This window comes from Chiloscyllium plagiosum, unplaced genomic scaffold, assembly GCF_037043375.1.
Source record: "Chiloscyllium plagiosum isolate Xiang-an unplaced genomic scaffold, Cpla_swu_hap1 HiC_scaffold_18, whole genome shotgun sequence".
Classification (NCBI taxonomy): domain Eukaryota; kingdom Metazoa; phylum Chordata; class Chondrichthyes; order Orectolobiformes; family Hemiscylliidae; genus Chiloscyllium; species Chiloscyllium plagiosum.
In genome coordinates, this window is record NW_028270156.1 from 75923380 (window position 1) to 75943050 (window position 19671).

The 19671-nt window shown below is 42.8% G+C and overlaps 1 protein-coding gene across 1 annotated transcript in view; it reads right to left on the bottom strand.

The window, feature by feature from the left end:
* The window catches only part of LOC122547675 (mucin-5B-like), a 79737-nt gene extending 66627 nt beyond the window's left edge, over positions 1 to 13110 (bottom strand). Inside the window, exons 1-3 of the mRNA XM_087996796.1 lie at positions 12930 to 13110; positions 10774 to 10989; positions 9187 to 9374 (exon numbers count right to left, since the gene is read on the bottom strand). Coding sequence (XP_087852922.1) covers positions 9187 to 9374; positions 10774 to 10989; positions 12930 to 13071 — 546 coding nt within the window. The 5' untranslated portion in view covers positions 13072 to 13110. The remainder of the gene's footprint in view (positions 1 to 9186; positions 9375 to 10773; positions 10990 to 12929) is intronic.
* Between the last annotated feature and the right edge of the window lie 6561 nt (positions 13111 to 19671).

Here is a 19671-nt window from a genome sequence, read left to right on the forward strand (position 1 = left end):
CCGGTGGCTTGTGTTTGTGAGATTAGGATACAGAGATGAATGCTTGACTGAGGAGTTGGTGCAGGGGGCAAGGATTCACATTTTTTGATGTTGGGATCTCTTTAGGGTAGAAATTACCTGTTTCAGAGAAAAAGGTACCCCCTGAATTAGAAGGAGGCCAATATTCTTGCAGGGAGATTTGATAGTGCTACTGAAGAGGTTTTAAACTAGGAAGGTGGTGGCGATGGTGGGGGTGGTGGTGGTGGATGGTTGATTGTGGTGGTGATGGTGTGGGTGGTGGTGGTGTGGGGGTGGGGGCACTGGGTATGGTGATGGTGGGGGTTTGGTGGTGGGGTGGGGGTGGTGGTAGTGGTGTGTGGGGTGGTGGTGGTGATGGTGGGGGGGTTGGTGGTGGTGTGGGGGGTGATGGTGGGGTGGGGGGTGGTGATGGTGTGGAGGGGTGGTGGTGGTGTGGGGGGTAATGGTGGGTGGAGGTGGTGGTGATGGTGGGGGTTGGTAGTGGGGTTGGGACTGGTGGTGGTGGTCGTGTGGGGGGTTGGTGGTGGGGTGGGGGGTTGTGGTGGTGGTGTGGAGGGGTGTTGATGGTGTGGGGGTGGCGGTGGTGATGGTGGGGGTTGGTGGTGGGATGAGGAGTGGTGGTTGTGTGCGGGGGTGATGGTGGGGTGGGGGTGGGGATGGTGTGGGAAGTTGTGGTGGTGATGGTGGGTGGTGGTGGTGGGGTGGGAGTGGTGGTGCTGGTGTGCGTCGGTGGTGATGTTGGTGGGGGGAGGAAGCTGGTGGTTGCAGTGTGGTGGTGGTGTGGGGGATGGTGGTGGTGATGATTGGGGGTTGGTGGTGGGGTGTGGGGTGGGGGTGGTGGTGTGGGGGAGGAGGTTGGTTGTTGGGGTGTGGTGGTGGTGTGGGGGGATGGTGGTGGTGATGGTCGGGGCTTGGTGCTGGGGTGTGGGGTGGGGGTGGTGGGGTGGGGGAGGAGGTTGGTTGTTGGGGTGTGGTGGTGTGGGGGGACGGTGGTGGTGATAGTCGGGGGTTGGTGGTGGGGTGTGGGGTGGGGGTGATGGTATGGGGAGGAGGTTGGTTGTTGGGATGTGGTGGTGGTGTGGGGGGATGGTGGTGGTGATGGTCGGGGGTTGGTGGTGGGGTGTGGGGTGGGGGTGGTGGTGTGGGGGAGGAGGTTGGTTGTTGGGGTGTGGTGGTGGTGTGGGGGGATGGTGGTGGTGATGGTGGGGCGTTGGTGGTGGGGTCTGGGGTGGGCGTGGTGGTGTGGGGGAGGAGGTTGGTTATTGGGGTGTGGTGGTAGTGTGGGGGGATGGTGGTGGTGATGGTGGGGCGTTGGTGGTGGGGTGTGTGGGTGAGGGTGGTGGTGTAGGGGAGGAGGTTGGTTGTTGGGGTGTGGTGGTGGTGGTGTGGGGGATGGTGGTGGTGATGGTGGGGGTTTGGTGGTGGGGTGTGAGGATGAGGGTGGTGGTGTAGGGGAGGAGGTTGGTTGTTGGGGTGTGGTGGTGGTGTGGGGGGATTGTGGTGGTGATGGTGGGGCGTTGGTGGTGGGGTGTGTGGGTGGGGGTGGTGGTGTAGGGGAGGAGGTTGGTTGTTGGGGTGTGGTGGTGGTGGTGTGGGGGATGGTGGTGGTGATGGTGGGGGTTTGGTGGTGGGGGGGTGAGGATGAGGGTGGTGGTGTGGGGGAGAAGGTTGGTTATTGGAGTGTGGTGGTGGTATGGGGGGATGGTGGTAGTGGTGTGCAGGGAGGAGGTTGGTGATTTGGGGGGTGGTGGGGTGTGTGGGTGGTAGTGGTGTGGGGGGAGGTGGTTAGTGGTTAGGGGTAGTGATTGTGTGGGGGAATGGTGGTGGTGATGTGGGGGAGTGTTGGTAGTGTTGTGGGGGTTGGTGGTGGTGATGGTGGGGGGTTGGTGGTGAGGCGGGGTAGTGGTGGTAATTGTGTGGGGGTGTGTTGATGGTGGTGTGGGGGGTGGTGGTGGGGGTTGGTGGTGCAGTAGGATGGTGATAATTGTGTGGGGGGTGTTTATGGTGGTGGTGGTGGGTTGGGGTGTTGGTGATGGTGGGGGTGTTGGTGGTGGTGGTGGTGGTTGGGGGGAGGAGGAGGGTGGTGGTAGGAGGACGGGGTGGTGGTGGTGTGGGGTTGCGGGGGGACCCAAAGCGATCGTGAGAAAAGAGAAAAAACTGACGCTGGTACAGTTGATAAGTGGAGCAAGTCAAACAGTCAAGGTAGACAAAAGCTTAGCAGATAATGAGAGAAGAATGATAAATTAAACTGTATTTACTCCAATGCAAGAGGCCTGACTGGTTGGTTAGCCATAGGAAATACAGGGTTACAGGAATGGGGTGGGTCTGGGTGGGATGCTCTTCGGAGGGTCAGTATTCGCTCATGGGTTGAATGGCCTGGTTCCACATTTCTAGGTCATGCCTAACAAATCTGTTAGAAACTCTTTTGGTTTGATTTATTACTGTCACATGAACTGAGGTACAGTGAAAAGTGGTGTCTTACGTACTTTACAGGCAGATCGCACTATACAAGTGTCTCAGGGTAAAAGCACAGAGTGCAGGATACAATCTTACATCTGCCAAGATGGCACAGAAAGAGATCAACATGAACATAAAAGATATCCATTCAAAAGTCTGATAACAGTAAGGAAAAAGCCGCTCTTGAATCTGATTGCATATGCATACAAGCCTTTATATGTTTTGCCCACACAAGATTATAAAAGAGCGCAACTGGGTGGTAAGGGTCTTTGATTATGTTGACTGCTTTCCCGAGGCAGCCGGAAGTATAGACAAGTCAATGGATGGGAGGCTGGTTTGCAGTATGCACTGAGTTGTGTTCATAACTCTCCAGAGTTTATTTCGGTCTTGATAAGAGTAGTTGCCATATCATGTTGTGCTGCATCTAAATAGAATGCTTTCTATGGTGCATCTATAAAAAATTGTAAGAGTCTTTATGGACAGGCCAAATTTCCTTAGCCCCTTGAGGAAGTAGAGGCATTACTGAGCTGTTTTGACCGTAGAGTCGACATGGGTGAACCAGGACAGATTGTTGGTGATCATCACTCCCAATTCTTTGAGAAGGTAACAAGCAAGTTCGACAAAGGAGAGCCAGTGGACATGATATATTTAGATTTCCAAAAGGCCTTTGACAGGGTGCCACACAGGAGGCTGCTAAATAAAATAGAAGTCCATGGTCTTAGGTACTGGCATGGATGGAAGATTGGCTGATTGGCAGAAGGCAGTGAGTAGGGATAAAGTATGGCTGCCAGTGATTTGTGGAGTTCTGAAGGTCAGTATTGAGATGACAATTATTTACATGTGACGCTAATGAGCTACTGCTTTTTGGTACTTTTATATTTGTGGAGACTGTGTTAGTTTTCAAGGTCCTTTTTTTATTCTCACTAACTCATTCATTACGTAATACAGTCACCTAGTAACAATGCTTCCTATATGTGGGGCATTGGGATTTATTCAGAAGCAAAATTGGAAGAATTCATCAAAGCGCTCAGTGATTATCAACTCAATTAAACATAAAGCCTAAGTATACAAGAAAGCATTAATTTAACTGTTTCCATGAGTAGAGGAATCTCAAATCAGGGGACATAGTTAAAGAATCAGGGAATTTAAAATTAAGTTTAAAGGAAATAATCTTCTCTCAGAGGGTGGTGAATTCTTTACCTCAGAGAGTTGTGGAAACTCAAGTATTTAACGAAGACAGAGATAGATTTTCAAAATATCAAGAAGTTAAGGGCCAGGAGGAGCTGGCATGAGGAAAAGACTTGAGTCCTAGCTCAGTTGCACCAGTGTGTACTATCTATAAAATAACCTGTAGCAATTCATCAAGGCTCCTTGCAACACTACCACTGAGAAACAGGGAATACATAGAGTTCCTCTCCAAATCATACCATCCGGACAAGAGAGAATCTAATCATCATCCCTTGACATTCAATGTTATCACTAAATTAGGCATGAGCAACCATCATTATTATTAACCAGAAACAGAACTGGACAAGACGTGCACATACTGCGGTTGCAATAGTGTGTCAGAAGATAATAATGCTGCAGCAAACAACTCACCTCCTGATTCCCTAAAGTCTGTCTGCCATGCACAAGACAGAAGTCAGAAGTCTGATGGACTCCTTCCCACTTGCCTGGAAGAGTGCAGATCCAAGAAAACTCAAGAGGTTCGACACCATCCAGAACAAAGCAGCCCTTTTCATTGGCACCCCATCTATCACCTTTAACAATCACTCCCTTCACGAGCAATTCTCAGTAGCAGCAGTCATATTGCTAGAATATGGTCAGGACACATAACATTTGCAGCATCCAGTGCTTTCAATTATTTCTTAATAGTGTGTGGAGTGAATCAAATTGGCTGAAGACTGGCTAGGAACCTCTGGAGGACACCGAGATGATTGTCACAAATGCTTCAGCCTTATCTTTTGCACTGATGTGCAACACTCCACCATTATTGGGGATGGGGATGTTTGTGGAGCCTCCTTCAGCACTGATTTGTTTAATTATCCACCACTATTGACAACTGAATGCAGCATGACAGCTGAGCTTAGATCTAATCCATTGATTATGGAATTGCTTAACTCTGTCTATCATTTGTTGCTTATGCTCTTTGGCATGTAAGTAGTCCTGTTTTGTAACTTCACCAGGTTGATGTCTCATTTTTAGGTATGTTGTATGCTGCTCCTATCATCTCCATCTGCACTTTTCATTGATTCCCTGGCTTAATGGTAAAGAATGGGATGTCAAATGGGCTATTAGATTATACATTGTGGTTGAATACAGTCCTGCTTCTATTGTTACATTGAAACATGGAAACTACAAGCAGGAGAAGGCCATTCATCTCTTCGAGACTGTTCTGCCATTCAATATGATCGTTGCTAAATCCCGATCTCAATATTATATTCCTTCTTTCTCTCTATGCTCCTTGATACCTTTCAAATCAAAGGATATATCTATTACTTTCTTGAATACATTCAGTGACTTGGCCTTCACAGTCTTCTGTGGTTGAGAACTTCACAGGTTCTCTATGTTTTGAGCAAATAAATGTTTCCTCATCTCAGTCCTAAATGTCCAATCATGTACCTTGTGACTGTGTCCCTTTTCCAACCAAGGGAAACATCCTTTCTGTCTACTCTGTCTAGACCTGTTAGGTAATGTGATCAAAATAGTTCACAAAACTTCCAGTGTGTCTCACCAAGTCCCTGAATAATAAGACATTCCTACTGCTGAACTCAAATCCTCTTGCAATGAAGGCCAAAATACCTTTAGCATTCCTAATTGCTTCCTGCATTTGCATGTCTATTTTCACTGACTGAGCTACAAGAACACTTAGATCCCTATTGACATTCACACTTCCCAATATCTCACCATTTAAATAATACTTTTCCTTTCTGTTTTTCACACCAAATTGTAATACCTTATATTTCGTCATATTGTGCAGCACCTATCATGTATTTACCCACTCATTCAACTTGTCTTAACCACCTTGAAGCCTCCTTGCATCCTTCTTACAACTAAATCCCAACCTGGTTTGTGTCATCAGCAAACATGAAGCATTGTATTTGGTTCTCTGATCCATGTAACTTATAAATGCATATACACCTTATATCACTGGGACCCAAGCGTTGATCCCTGCAGTACATCACTAGTCACTACCTGCCACTTAGAAAAAGATCCATTTATGTGGACTCTGTTTCTGTCTGTCAATGAATTTTCGGTAAATGCCAATATACTACCTGTTGTCCCATGTGCTTTAACTTTTCCCAATAATTTCTCATGAGGATACCTTATCAAAATCCGGAAAATCTAATATACCACATTCACTGGTTATTCTTATTTATTATACTTGTTACAGGCTTTAAAAAAAATTAAAGCAAAGCATGATATCTTTTCATAAATCCATTGGCTTTGACCAATCCCAATAATGTGAATCAAGTATTTTGTCATCATGTCTTTTACAGTCCATTTCTACGTCCCTTGCAACTTTGTCACCACAAGGATTTTGCTGTGCTTACTCCTACTGATTCTGTCATAGATGGATACATCTGTGGCAGGCAGGTTAGTGAGGATGAGGTCAAGGATGGATTTCCCTCACTGTCCCTGTTTACCAGCTGTGTCCTTCAAGACTCGACCAGCTCAATCAATAGTGGTGTTGTTACGTAGTTATCAGCAGGAGATTTGAGATTTCATGGGATTTGGAATAAATGATGAGGACTCCATGGGCAACTTGCTCCAAACTGTACACCACTGTGACACCACCTCTGCTGGGTCTGTCCCGCTGATGGGACAAGCCATAACCAGGGATGGTGATAGTGGTGTCTGGAATATTGATTTATATGGAAATCTGTGTAGAAGAGGACTGATTTGAGTTTACAAATGTCTGAATTAACTGAAATTTATGATGGATCAAGATGTTGCCTGATATGTAACAAGATTTTAAGAATGGATTACTAAGGTGATGATAGAGGAGGTGACTGTTTTAGAAACAATACAAATACCAACATGCTGACAAAAATGCCAGTCTGGACAGGGTTCTGGAGTGCATCCAGTCCTTCTTGTTGGTTGTGTGTTAAAAGTCACACAACACCAGGTTATAGTCCAACAGGTTTATCTGAAAGCACTACTCCTTCATCAGGTGGTGGTGGAGTATAAGATCATAAGACATAGAATTTATAGCAAAAGTTTACAGTGTGATGTAACTGGAATTATATATTGAAAAATACCTGGATTGTTTGTTAAGTCTTAACAAATCTTAACAAGTCTTAACAAATGATTTCAGTTAGAGTCATAGAGTCATAGAGATGTACAGCATGGACCCTTCAGTCCAATGCGTCCATGCCGACCAGATATACGAACCCAATCTAGTCCTACCTGCCAGCACCCGGCCCATATCCCTCCAAACCCTTCCTATTCATATATCCATCCAAATGCCTCTTAAATGTTGCAATTGTACCAGCCTCCACCACTTCCTCTGGCAGCTCATTCCATACACACACCACCCTCTGCGTGAAAAAGTTGCCCTGTAGGTCTCTTTTATATCTTTCCCCTCTCACCCTAAACCTAACCCCTCTAGTTCTGGACTCCCCGACCCCAGGGAAAAGACTTTGCTTATTTATCCTATCCATGCCCCTCATAATTTTGTAAACCTCTATAAGGTCACCCCTTAGCCTCCGACACTCCAGGGAAAACAGTTCCAGCATGTTCAGCCTCTCCCTATAGCTCAAATCCTCCAACCCTGGCAACATTCTTGTAAATCTTTTCGGAACGCTTTCAAGTTTCACAACATCTTTCCGATAGGAAGGAGACCAGAATTGTATGCAATATTCCAACAGTGGCCTAACCAATGTCCTGTACAGCCGCAACATGACCTCCCACCTCCCGTACTCAATACTCTGACCAATAAAGGAAAGCATACTAAACGCCTTCTTCACTATCCTATCTACCTGTGACTCCACTTTCAAGGAGTTATGAACCTGTACTCCAAGATCTCTTTGTTCAGCAACACACCTTAGGACCTTACCATTAAGTGTATAAGTCCTGCTAAGATTTGCTTTCCCAAAATGCAGCACCTCATATTTATCTGAATTAAACTCCATCTGCCACTTCTCAGCCCATTGGCCCATCTGGTCCAGATCCTGTTGTACTTTGAGGTAATCCTCTTCGCTGTCCACTATACCTCCAATTTTGTTGTCATTGAGCCCAGCACCAATCTTGTGGCACTCCACTGGTCACAGGCCTTCAGTCTGAAAAACAACCCTCCATCACCACTCTCTGTCTTCTACCTTTGAGCCAGTTCTGTATCCAAATGGCCAGTTCTTCCTGTATTCTGTGAGATCTAACCTTGCTAATAAGTCTCCCATAGGGAATCTTGTTGAATGCCTTACTGAAGTCCATATAGATCACATCTACCGCACTGCTCTCATCAATCTTCTTTGATACTTTCTCAAAAAACTCAATCAAGTTTGTGAGACATGATTTCCCACGCACAAAGCCATGTTGACTATCCCGAATCAGTCCTTGCCTTTCCAAATACATGTATATCCTGTTCCTAAGGATTCCCTCCAACAACTTGCCCACCACCGAGGTCAGGCTCACCGGTCTATAGTTCCCTGGCTTGTCTTTACCGCCCTTCTTAAACAGTGGCACCACATTAGCCAACCTCCAGTCTTCCGGCACCTCACCTGAGACTATCGATGATACAAATATCTCAGCAAAAGGCCCAGCAATCACTTCTCTAGCTTCCCACAGAGTTCTTGGTTACACCTGATCAGGTCCTGGGGATTTATCCACCTTTACCTGTTTCAAGACATCCAGCACTTCCCCCTCTGTATTCTGGACATCTTGCAAGATGTCACCATCTATATCCCTACAGTCTATATTTTCCTTATCCTTTTCCACAGTAAATACTGATGCAAAATACTCATTTAGTATCTCCCCCATTTTTGGTGGCTCCACACAAAGGCCACCTTGCTGATCTTTGAGGGGCCATATTCTCTCACTAGTTACCCTTTTATCCTTAATATATTTGCAAAAGCTCTTTGGATTATCCTTAATTCTATTTGCCAAAGCTATCTCATGTCCCCTTTTTGCCCTCCTGATTTCCCTCTTAAGTATACTCCTACTTCCTTTATACTTTTCTAAGGATTCACTCAATCTATCTTGTCTAGACCTTACATATGCTTCCTTCTTTTACATCACACAGTAATCTTTTGCTATAAATTCTGTGTCTTATGATCTTATACTCCACAACCACCTGATGAAGGAGCAGCGCTCCGAAAGCCAGTGCTTCTAAATAAACCTGTAGAACTCTAACCTGGTATTATGTGATTTTTAACTTTGCATGCCCCAGTCCAACACCGGCTCCTCCAACTCATGACAGAAGGAGATGTGTGTGTCACTCCTGCTGTCTTGCTTTTTCCCATTTTCCACACAATTATGGTAGTGTACACAGGAGACACATGTATCTGAGATGCTTTTCATTGGTTCATGAACAATTAATACTCCTCAATGAGTCACTGACTCAAATAATAGGCTAAGAGTGAATTCTTGCAGCTTCCACAACTTGGGAATAATAATCTTGCTTTACCTAACAATTTTCCACAAGACGCATGTTAAACCATGATCAATATAGATTGCACATAGGTGACTGTGATTAACATGACCATTACTTACAGCTCTTGGAGGATGCAGAGCTGAGCAACCTTCTGGTGACACTGTTGTTGGTGTGGGAGACTGTGTGGTTGGCTGAGGTGATGTGGTTTTTTCACATGGTTTCATGTGCTTCACAATATGGCAGTTTTCTGCACATAATGCATAAAAACACCAGCCTTCTTTGTCTTGAGAGTTGTATACAATCTCCCCTGGAAAGAAGATAAAATTGACAGTTTGAAGATAAAACTGTCAAGTTGACAGTTCTGAAAGGTTACATTAATTTGCGGTTTTGTTTAAAGGTACACTGTGACTTCATGCGTCTGATTGTGTCATAATAGAATCTTAGGCTGTAGGTTTGCAACAAAAATCCAAATACACTGCTGGGATTTCATTCCAACCTTCCACGCTGAAATGTTTGGATTGAGCCTGGTCTCTCTCTGACTAACGCTGTAGTCATTCAATCATAGGCAGCCTCTAAGTAAAACAAGATGAGTCTTCTGTCCCCTGCTGGCAAGGAAAACCAGTAAATGAGACTGCTGGCAATTTGCTCATTCCTGCAGCATCATTGAGAGGGTGGTTAATACTGGGACTGCAGCTAGAACAGTAGTTGACACTGGAACTGGATATGAAGGTAAGCAGGCATGGTCTCACCAGAGCCAAGATGGAAGGCCCAGAGCAAGGGCGCAGGTGGTGAGGGAACTGGGCAGAACAAGTTGGGGAATGGGGTAAGATTCATATTGAGCCTGGCCTCAGTACACCAAGGGTAATACTATAATAGTGACAAGAAGATCCCCTTGAGTGACCATTAGGTGGAGAATGAGATGCCTCATAGGGCACACGCATGAGTGGCTGGGTTGGCTGATATCGCTGCATCTGTATGCAACGTCAGGTGACAGAAGGGCAAGTGTCAGGAATGATGCCCACGGCCATTGTGTACAGTTTTATGTCCAGCAAGCCTCTGCCAATCTGTCAACAGGGAGCTTTAAATAACCATGCAAGCTGTATATGTCATTGAAGACGTTTGATAAGCACTTCTTTCCTCAATAAGAAGGGAAGTAAGATTTACAGTTCAGAATTGCAGGCATCCTTTGACTGACCCATCACCAGTGTCGGTAAACATAAGCATATAGATCTTGAGAAGAGCTAAACAGATTATTTTTGGTGAGAATGTGCGAATTTGGGAGCTGAAATAGAAAGAAGAATACAATGGACAACATAAAAAGATGAAAACAGGAACAAGATCGGCAATATTTTCACTGCACTACTGATGCCTTCCTACAGAAAAACTGTTCAAGGAAATCTTAATTTTAAGAAAAAGAATGTGAGATCAGACAGGGATTATGCTGCAGTTGACAATATTATTAATTGAAACTGGACCATTTCACTGAAATCTGAATACATTTAAGTAGCTTGAACACAAAATTAAAAACAAATTGACAAAGAGAACCAAGTCATGTGAAAGGAACATAGATTCTGATATGCAGAAATTGAGAGAATATCTAACTGGCCTGCCTGTTCATATTTCTTAACTTAAGATCACAAATTGTAAATTATCCAAACGTTAAATGTGACAAAATACTGGAGAGTCGAATTAATCAACTCATTTACCAGGTGAGAATACTTGTCCATTGGCGTGGCAAAAGCATCTTGTTGTTTCTGTCGATGAGGGAGTTACTGTTACTGTTGTTGCAGTTTCGGATGGAGTTGTAGTGGGTGCTGTAGTGGTGTGACATTTGCCGGTGTACTTCACAATCTCACAGCTCTTGGTACAGAGAGTGAAATTACACAGGTCTGATTTACCTACAGAAGTTACCACTGCCTGTCCTGGAAGACAAAAGTCATGAAAATTATGTTACAGGTATGGAACATAGGCAAAGTAGTGTTACTTCCGCAATCATAATTGCTTATGCAAGTTAAATGAACTCACACCGGTGTATAATTGTTTCAGCCAAGAGCTGAGGCAACAAGAATGAAAACTATGTGAAGCAAATGCATAATTGATTTTGCATTAGCTAAAATGTGCGTGCAAGAATGAAATGTGCCTGCAAACAATGGTAGATGTTACAGACAAAGAGATAAGGTGCTGTGAGGAGAGGGGGTTAAGCTAGATATGCCTGGACAAACAGTAGTTATAAGCATCTGTTTCCCACTTCTGCAAAAACAAGAACAAACCACAATCATGAAGTCATTAAGTCATAAGATCATAACAAGTAAGGGACGATATACCTAACAATGGCCTACAGCAGGATGTGGTCAAACGGCCTTGTGAGGACAGAAATAAGCATTTTGTCACAGACAAGGACGGATAAGGCAAGAGATAAACAAGAGTAATCGGTGCCGGTCTTAGAGAGGGAGATGTAAACAGGGGAGGAGCAATGGGATGAAAGAATAGGAACCAAATTACATAAATGTTGTGTATTAGTTGAATTCAGTGTGGGTGTGACCCTGCCTTGTGGACAGTAGACACCATACCCTCTTGCAAGAGTGAAATAAATGACACGACTGATTCAGATCTTGTCTCCGACTGAAATTATTGAAGTGAGTCAGCTTCGTTTCTCACACAGGCATCTCATGATGAGTTCTCACACAGCCACTTGATTTACCTTACTGTCAATATATAGACGACAGTGGCTACTGTATTTGGAAACATGACAAAATAAACATGACTGTGCAATAACCATGCATGAAGACTACACATTAAAACTATGGGCAATTGTCATGTGTGTTCTAAGCAGCTATTTTGGCAGGAAAGTCATTCGAGAGGATATATCACATTCATTACACTGTTGCTAAACTCCCAGGATGTGCTTCATTTACAAACAGGTCGAACAGATTCCAAACAGCAAACATGCACTTGGCTGACTGCACTGAACCTAATGTAACCTAGATATGGCATCATTGCATTTGAGTCATCTGCCCTTGAATTTGTTCACCATGTTGCTCATCTCTGGAGCGAAGTTAAAGGAATTTCAAACTGCACGAAAGAAACCTTGCAACATCTTCCTGCAAAATCAGAATATGTCATCCTGCAAGACGAAACGTGGCGAAAAACTATGAAATCTGAAGTCAATTTGAACGCTGTCCAATAGATGTGGTAAATGGCTGAGATAAGATATAAATGGTGTGGTGTCGTCAGACAAGAAAAATGTCTGAAGATTAAGCAAAGCACAGAAGTTCCAGAGGAGAGTGAAAATTCTAACATTCTCCTTTCATTTCCAAAAAGAACCAGGACATTTAAAGGTTCATTCAGCATTGCAGAAAACGGAGATAATTAATGAAACAAAAAAGATGAGATCTTCCTAAAAACTAAATTAAATGTATTCTGCAAGACAGGATTTGGCATGGAACTTTGCAATCAGAAATCAACACAGACTGATTGATGAGGTAAATGGATGTGGCAAACATCTAAATGATGTGTATGAATGGTTAACAGATGAAAACAGATAAGTGAGCAAAGGACAGTAACGTTAGTGCAAAGTGAACTTTGTTTCTGTTTTCTTTCACTACCCATGAAACGACCACGTGCACATATTCGTCAAATAAAAATGCAACGCTATTTGTTTGATGAAATGAAACAAGGCAAGAAAATTTCCACTTTCTGCAAATGCATGGAACAAGTCATTCACAATGTTGGAATTGCCAGTTTAGGGTGTATTATTGATCACACTTCTGAGAGGTTGATGGAGACACACATCAGACAAGATTCCCAGCTTGCCTATGCAATTTGGCATGGTACCATATTTCATTTGAGTTGATACACTTACCAGGTGATAATGTTTGTCCATTGGCGTGGCAAGAGCATCTTGTGGTTTCTGTAGATGTGGGAGTTACTGTGACTGTTGTTGTAGTTTCAGATGGAGTGGTGGTCGGTGCTGTGGTGGTTTGACATTTGCCGGTGTATTTCATAATCTCACAGCTCTTGGTACAGAGAGTGAAATTACACAGGCCTAATTTACCGACAGAAGTTACCACTGCCTGCCCTGGAAGACAAAAGTCATGAAAATTATGTTACAGGCATCTCATGACAGCTTCTCAATCAACCACTCTAGTTATCTTTGTTTCAATATATTCACGACAGTGGCTCCTCTTCTGAAACTACGTGTTTAAGTTTTGGAACGGACAAGTATATTTTAACCAGCGTGCTTCTCCAAAAATTGATTAATCAGAATCTATTAAATTCACGATGTTGGAATTGCCAAATGAGTATCCACCAGAGATAATATGGACTCAGCTTGGAGATTCTGCACTGACTTCATTGACCCTGCTGTCTCTCCACACAGGTGGCCAGAACAGCTGCTGAATTTTTCCAGCAAATTCACTTTTGATTGCTGATTTCAAGCATCCACAGTCAAGAGGGTTTTCTACCATTCCCAGACTTCATGTGTTACTCAACAGAATACCAGATTTCATTTCAACAGGTAAACTTACCAGGTGATAATGTTTGTCCATTGGCGTGGCAAGAGCATCTTGTTGTTTCTGTAGTTGTGGGAGTTACTGTTACTGTTGTTGCAGTTTCGGATGGAGTTGTAGTGGGTGCTGTGGTGGTGTGACATTTGCCCGTGTACTTCACAATCTCACAGCTCTTGGTACAGAGCGTGAAATTACACAGGTCTGATTTACCGACAGAAGTTACCACTGCCTGTCCTGAAAGACAAAAGTCATGAAAATTATGTTACAGGCATCTCATAATGCGTTCTCACACAGCCACTCGACTTACCTTCCTGTCAATATATAGACGACAGTGGCTACTGTTCTTGGAACCATGACAAAATAAACATGACTGTGCAATAACCATGCATGAAGATGACACGTTAAAATTATGGGCAAATGTCATGTATGCTCTAACCAGCAATTTTGACAGGAAAATTATTTGTGAATATATATCGCATTAATTACACGGTTGCTAAAGTCCCTGGATATGCTTCACTTACCAAAACGTAGAACAGTATCCAAACAACAAACATGCATTTGGCTGATTGTACTGACCCTAATGTAACCGAGATATGGCATCATTGCATTTGAGTTGCCCGGCCTTGTGTTTGTTCACCATATTTCTCATCTCTTTGGTGAAAATCAAAGAATTTCAAACTGCATTAAAAAACATTGCAAGATCTTCCTCAAAATCAGAATCTGTCATCGTGCAAGACAAGGCATGGTTAAAAAACTATGAAATCTGAAGCCAATATGGCCACTGCCAATACATGTAGTAAATGGCTGAGTTACGATATAAATGGTGTGGTCTCGTCAGACAAGAAAAAAAATGTCTGAAGATTAAGCAAAGCACAGAAGCTACAGAGGAGAGTGAAAATTCTAACATTCTCATTTCATTTCCAAAAAAGAACCAGGACATTTAAAGGTTCGTTCAGCATTGCAGAAAACTGAGATAATTGATGAAACAAAAAAGATGAGATCTTCCTAAAAGCTAAACACAAACATATTCTGCAAGACAAGATTTGGAATGGAACATTGCAATCAGAAATCAACACAGGCTGATTGATGAGGTAAATTGGTGTGGCAAACATCTAAATGGTGCGTACGAATGGTTAGCAGACATAAACAGACAAGTGAGCAAAGTACATTAATGTTAGTGCAAATTGAACTTAGTTTCTTTCTTCTTTCACTTCCCAAAGAAACAACCACCTGCACATGTTCGTCAAGTAGAAAAGCAATGCCATTTGTTTGATGAAATGAAACAAGACAAGAAAGTTTTCACTTTCTGCAACTGCTTGGAACAAGTCATTCACAATGTTGGAATTGCCAGTTTAGGGCGGATTCTTGATCACACTTCTGAGAGGTTGGTGGAGACACACATCAGACAAGATTCCCAGCTTGCCTATGCAATTTGTCATGGTACCAGATTTCATTTGAGTTGATACACTTACCAGGTGATAATGTTTGTCCATTGGCGTGGCAAGAGCATCTTGTGGTTTCTGTAGATGTGGGAGTTACTGTGACTGTCGTTGTAGTTTCAGATGGAGTGGTGGTCGGTGCTGTGGTGGTTTGACATTTACCCGTGTACGTCATAATCTCACAGCTCTTGGTACAGAGAGTGAAATTACACAAACCTGATTTACCGACAGAAGTTACCACTGCCTGCCCTGGAAGACAAAAATCATTAAAATTATGTTACAGGCGTCTCACGTCAGCGTCTCAATCAGCCACTCTAGTTATCTTGGTTTCAACATATACACGACAGTGGCTCCTCTTCTGAAACTACGTGTTAAAATTTTGGAACGGACAAGTATATTTTAACCAGCGTACTTCAGAATTAATCAGAAACTATTACATCCACTATGTTGGAATTGCCAAATGAGTATCCATCAGAGATAATATGGACTCAGCTTGGAGATTCTGCACTGACTTCATTGATCCTGCTTTCTCTCCACACACGTTGCCAGACCACCTGCAGACGTTTTCCAGCAAATTCACTTTTGATTGCTGATTTCAAGCATCCACAGTCAAGAGGGTTTTCTACCATTCCCAGACTTCTTGTGTAACTCAACAGAATACCAGATTTCATTTCAATTGATACACTTACCAGGTGATAATGTTTGTCCATTGGCTTGGCAAGAGCATCTTGTTGTTTCTGTAGTTGTGGGAGTTACTGTTACTGTTGTTGCAGTTTCGGATGGAGTTGTAGTGGGTGCTGTAGTGGTGTGACATTTGCCTGTGTACTTCACAATCTCACAGCTCTTGGTACAGAGTGTGAAATTACACAGGTCTGATTTACCAACAGAAGTTACCACTGCCTGCCCTGGAAGACAAAAATCATTAAAATTATGTTACAGGCGTCTCACGACAGCGTCTCAATCAGCCACTCTAGTTATCTTGGTTTCAACATATACACGACAGTGGCTCCTCTTCTGAAACTACGTGTTAAAATTTTGGAACGGACAAGTATATTTTAACCAGCGTTCTTCACTCAAAAATTGATTAATCAGAACCTATCACATCCACTATGTTGGAATTGCCAAATGAGTATCCATCAGAGATAATATGGACTCAGCTTGTAGATTCTGCACTGACTTCATTGATCCTGCTTTCTCTCCACACACGTTGCCAGACCACCTGCAGAGGTTTTCCAGCAAATTCACTTTTGATTGCTGATTTCAAGCATCCACAGTTAAGAGGGTTTTCTACCATTCCCAGACTTCTTGTGTAACTCAACAGAATACCAGATGTCATTTCAACAGGTAAACTTACCAGGTGATAATGTTTGTCCATTGGCGTGGCAAGAGCATCTTGTTGTTTCTGTAGTTGTGGGAGTTACTGTTACTGTTGTTGCAGTTTCGGATGGAGTTGTAGTGGGTGCTGTGGTGGTGTGACATTTGCCTGTGTACTTCACAATCTCACAGCTCTTGGTACAGAGCATGAAATTACACAGGTCTGATTTACCGACAGAAGTTACCACTGCCTGTCCTGGAAGACAAAAGTCATGAAAATTATGTTACAGGCATCTCATGATGAGTTCTCACACAGCCACTCTATTTACCTTCTTGTGAATATATAGACGACAGGTGATACTGTTCTTGGAACCATGAGGAAATAAACATGACTGTGCAATTACCATGCATGAAGACGACACGTTAAAATTATGGGCAAATGTCATGTACGCTGTAACCAGCAACATTGACAAGAAAATAATTTGTGAGGATATATCGCATTCATTACACTGTTGCTAAAGTCCCTGGATATGCTTCACTTACCAAAAGGTAGAAGAGGTCCCAAACAGCAAACATGCATTTGGCTGATTGTACTGACCCTAATGTAACCTAGATATGGCATCATTGCATTTGAGTAGCTTGGCCTTGTGTTTGTTCACCATTTCTCACAGCTTTGTATTCAAACTCAAAGAATTTCAAACTGCATTAAAAAACATTGCAAGATCTTCCTCAAAATCAGAGTATGTCATCGTGCAAGACAAGGCATGGTTAAAAATCTATGAAATCTGAAGTCAGTATGGCCACTGGCCAATAGATGTGGTAAATGGCTGAGATAAGATATAAATGGTGTGGCCTCGTCTGACAAGAAAAAAAATGTCTGAAGATTAAGCAAAGCACAGAAGCTCCAGAGGAGAGTGAAAATTCTAACATTCTCCTTTCATTTCCAAAAAAGAACAAGGACACTTAAAGGTTCGTTCAGCATTGCAGAAAACTGAGATAATTGATGAAACAAAAAAGATGAGATCTTCCTAAAAGCTAAACACAAACATATTCTGCAAGACAAGATTTGACATGGAACATTGCAATCAGAAATCAACACAGGCTGATTGATGAGGTAAATTGGTGTGGCAAACATCTAAATGGTGCGTACGAATGGTTAGCAGACATAAACAGACAAGTGAGCAAAGTACATTAACGTTAGTGCAAATTGAACTTAGTTTCTTTCTTCTTTCACTTCCCAAAGAAACAACCACCTGCACATGTTCGTCAAGCAGAAAAGCAATGCCATTTGTTTGATGAAATGAAACAAGACAAGAAAGTTTTCACTTTCTGCAACTGCTTGGAACAAGTCATTCACAACGTTGGAATTGCCAGTTTAGGGCGCATTCTTGATCACACTTCTGAGAGGTTAATGGAGACACACATCAGACAAGATTCCCAGCTTGCCTATGCAATTTGTCATGGTACCAGATTTCATTTGAGTTGATACACTTACCAGGTGATAATGTTTGTCCATTGGCGTGGCAAGAGCATCTTGTGGTTTCTGTAGATGTGGGAGTTACTGTGACTGTCGTTGTAGTTTCAGATGGAGTGGTGGTCGGTGCTGTGGTGGTTTGACATTTACCCGTGTACGTCATAATCTCACAGCTCTTGGTACAGAGAGTGAAATTACACAAACCTGATTTACCGACAGAAGTTACCACTGCCTGCCCTGGAAGACAAAAATCATTAAAATTATGTTACAGGCGTCTCACGTCAGCGTCTCAATCAGCCACTCTAGTTATCTTGGTTTCAACATATACACGACAGTGGCTCCTCTTCTGAAACTACGTGTTAAAATTTTGGAACGGACAAGTATATTTTAACCAGCGTACTTCAGAATTAATCAGAAACTATTACATCCACTATGTTGGAATTGCCAAATGAGTATCCATCAGAGATAATATGGACTCAGCTTGGAGATTCTGCACTGACTTCATTGATCCTGCTTTCTCTCCACTCAAGTTGCCAGACCACCTGCAGACGTTTTCCAGCAAATTCACTTTTGATTGCTGATTTCAAGCATCCACAGTCAAGAGGGTTTTCTACCATTCCCAGACTTCTTGTGTAACTCAACAGAATACCAGATTTCATTTCAATTGATACACTTACCAGGTGATAATGTTTGTCCATTGGCGTGGCAAGAGCATCTTGTTGTTTCTGTAGTTGTGGGAGTTACTGTTACTGTTGTTGCAGTTTCGGATGGAGTTGTAGTGGGTGCTGTAGTGGTGTGACATTTGCCTGTGTACTTCACAATCTCACAGCTCTTGGTACAGAGCGTGAAATTACACAGGTCTGATTTACCGACAGAAGTTACCACTGCCTGTCCTGGAAGACAAAAGTCATGAAAATTATGTTACAGGCATCTCATGATGAGTTCTCACACAGCCACTCTATTTACCTTTTTGTCAATATATAGACGACAGGGGCTACTGTTCTTGGAACCATGAGGAAATAAACATTACTGTGCAATTACCATGCATGAAGACGACACGTTAAAATTATGGGCAAATGTCATGTACGCTGTAACCAGCAACATTGACAAGAAAATAATTTGTGAGGATATATCGCATTCATTACACTGTTGCTAAAGTCCCTGGATATGCTTCACTTACCAAAAGGTAGAAGAGGTCCCAAACAGCAAAGATGCATTTGCGTGATTGTACTGACCCTAATGTAACCTAGATATGGCATCATTGCATTTGAGTATCCTGGCCTTGTGTTTGTTCACCATTTTTCTCATCTCTTTGATGAAAATCAAAGAATTTCAAACTGCATTAAAAAACATTGCAAGTTCTTCCTCAAAATCAGAGTATGTCATCGTGCAAGACAAGGCATGGTTAAAAATCTATGAAATCTGAAGTCAGTATGGCCACTGGCCAATAGATGTGGTAAATGGCTGAGATAAGATATAAATGGTGTGGCCTCGTCTGACAAGAAAAAAAATGTCTGAAGATTAAGCAAAGCACAGAAGCTCCAGAGGAGAGTGAAAATTCTAACATTCTCCTTTCATTTCCAAAAAAGAACAAGGACACTTAAAGGTTCGTTCAGCATTGCAGAAAACTGAGATAATTGATGAAACAAAAAAGATGAGATCTTCCTAAAAGCTAAACACAAACATATTCTGCAAGACAAGATTTGACATGGAACATTGCAATCAGAAATCAACACAGGCTGATTGATGAGGCAAATTGGTGTGGCAAACATCTAAATGGTGCGTACGAATGGTTAGCAGACATAAACAGACAAGTGAGCAAAGTACATTAACGTTAGTGCAAATTGAACTTAGTTTCTTTCTTCTTTC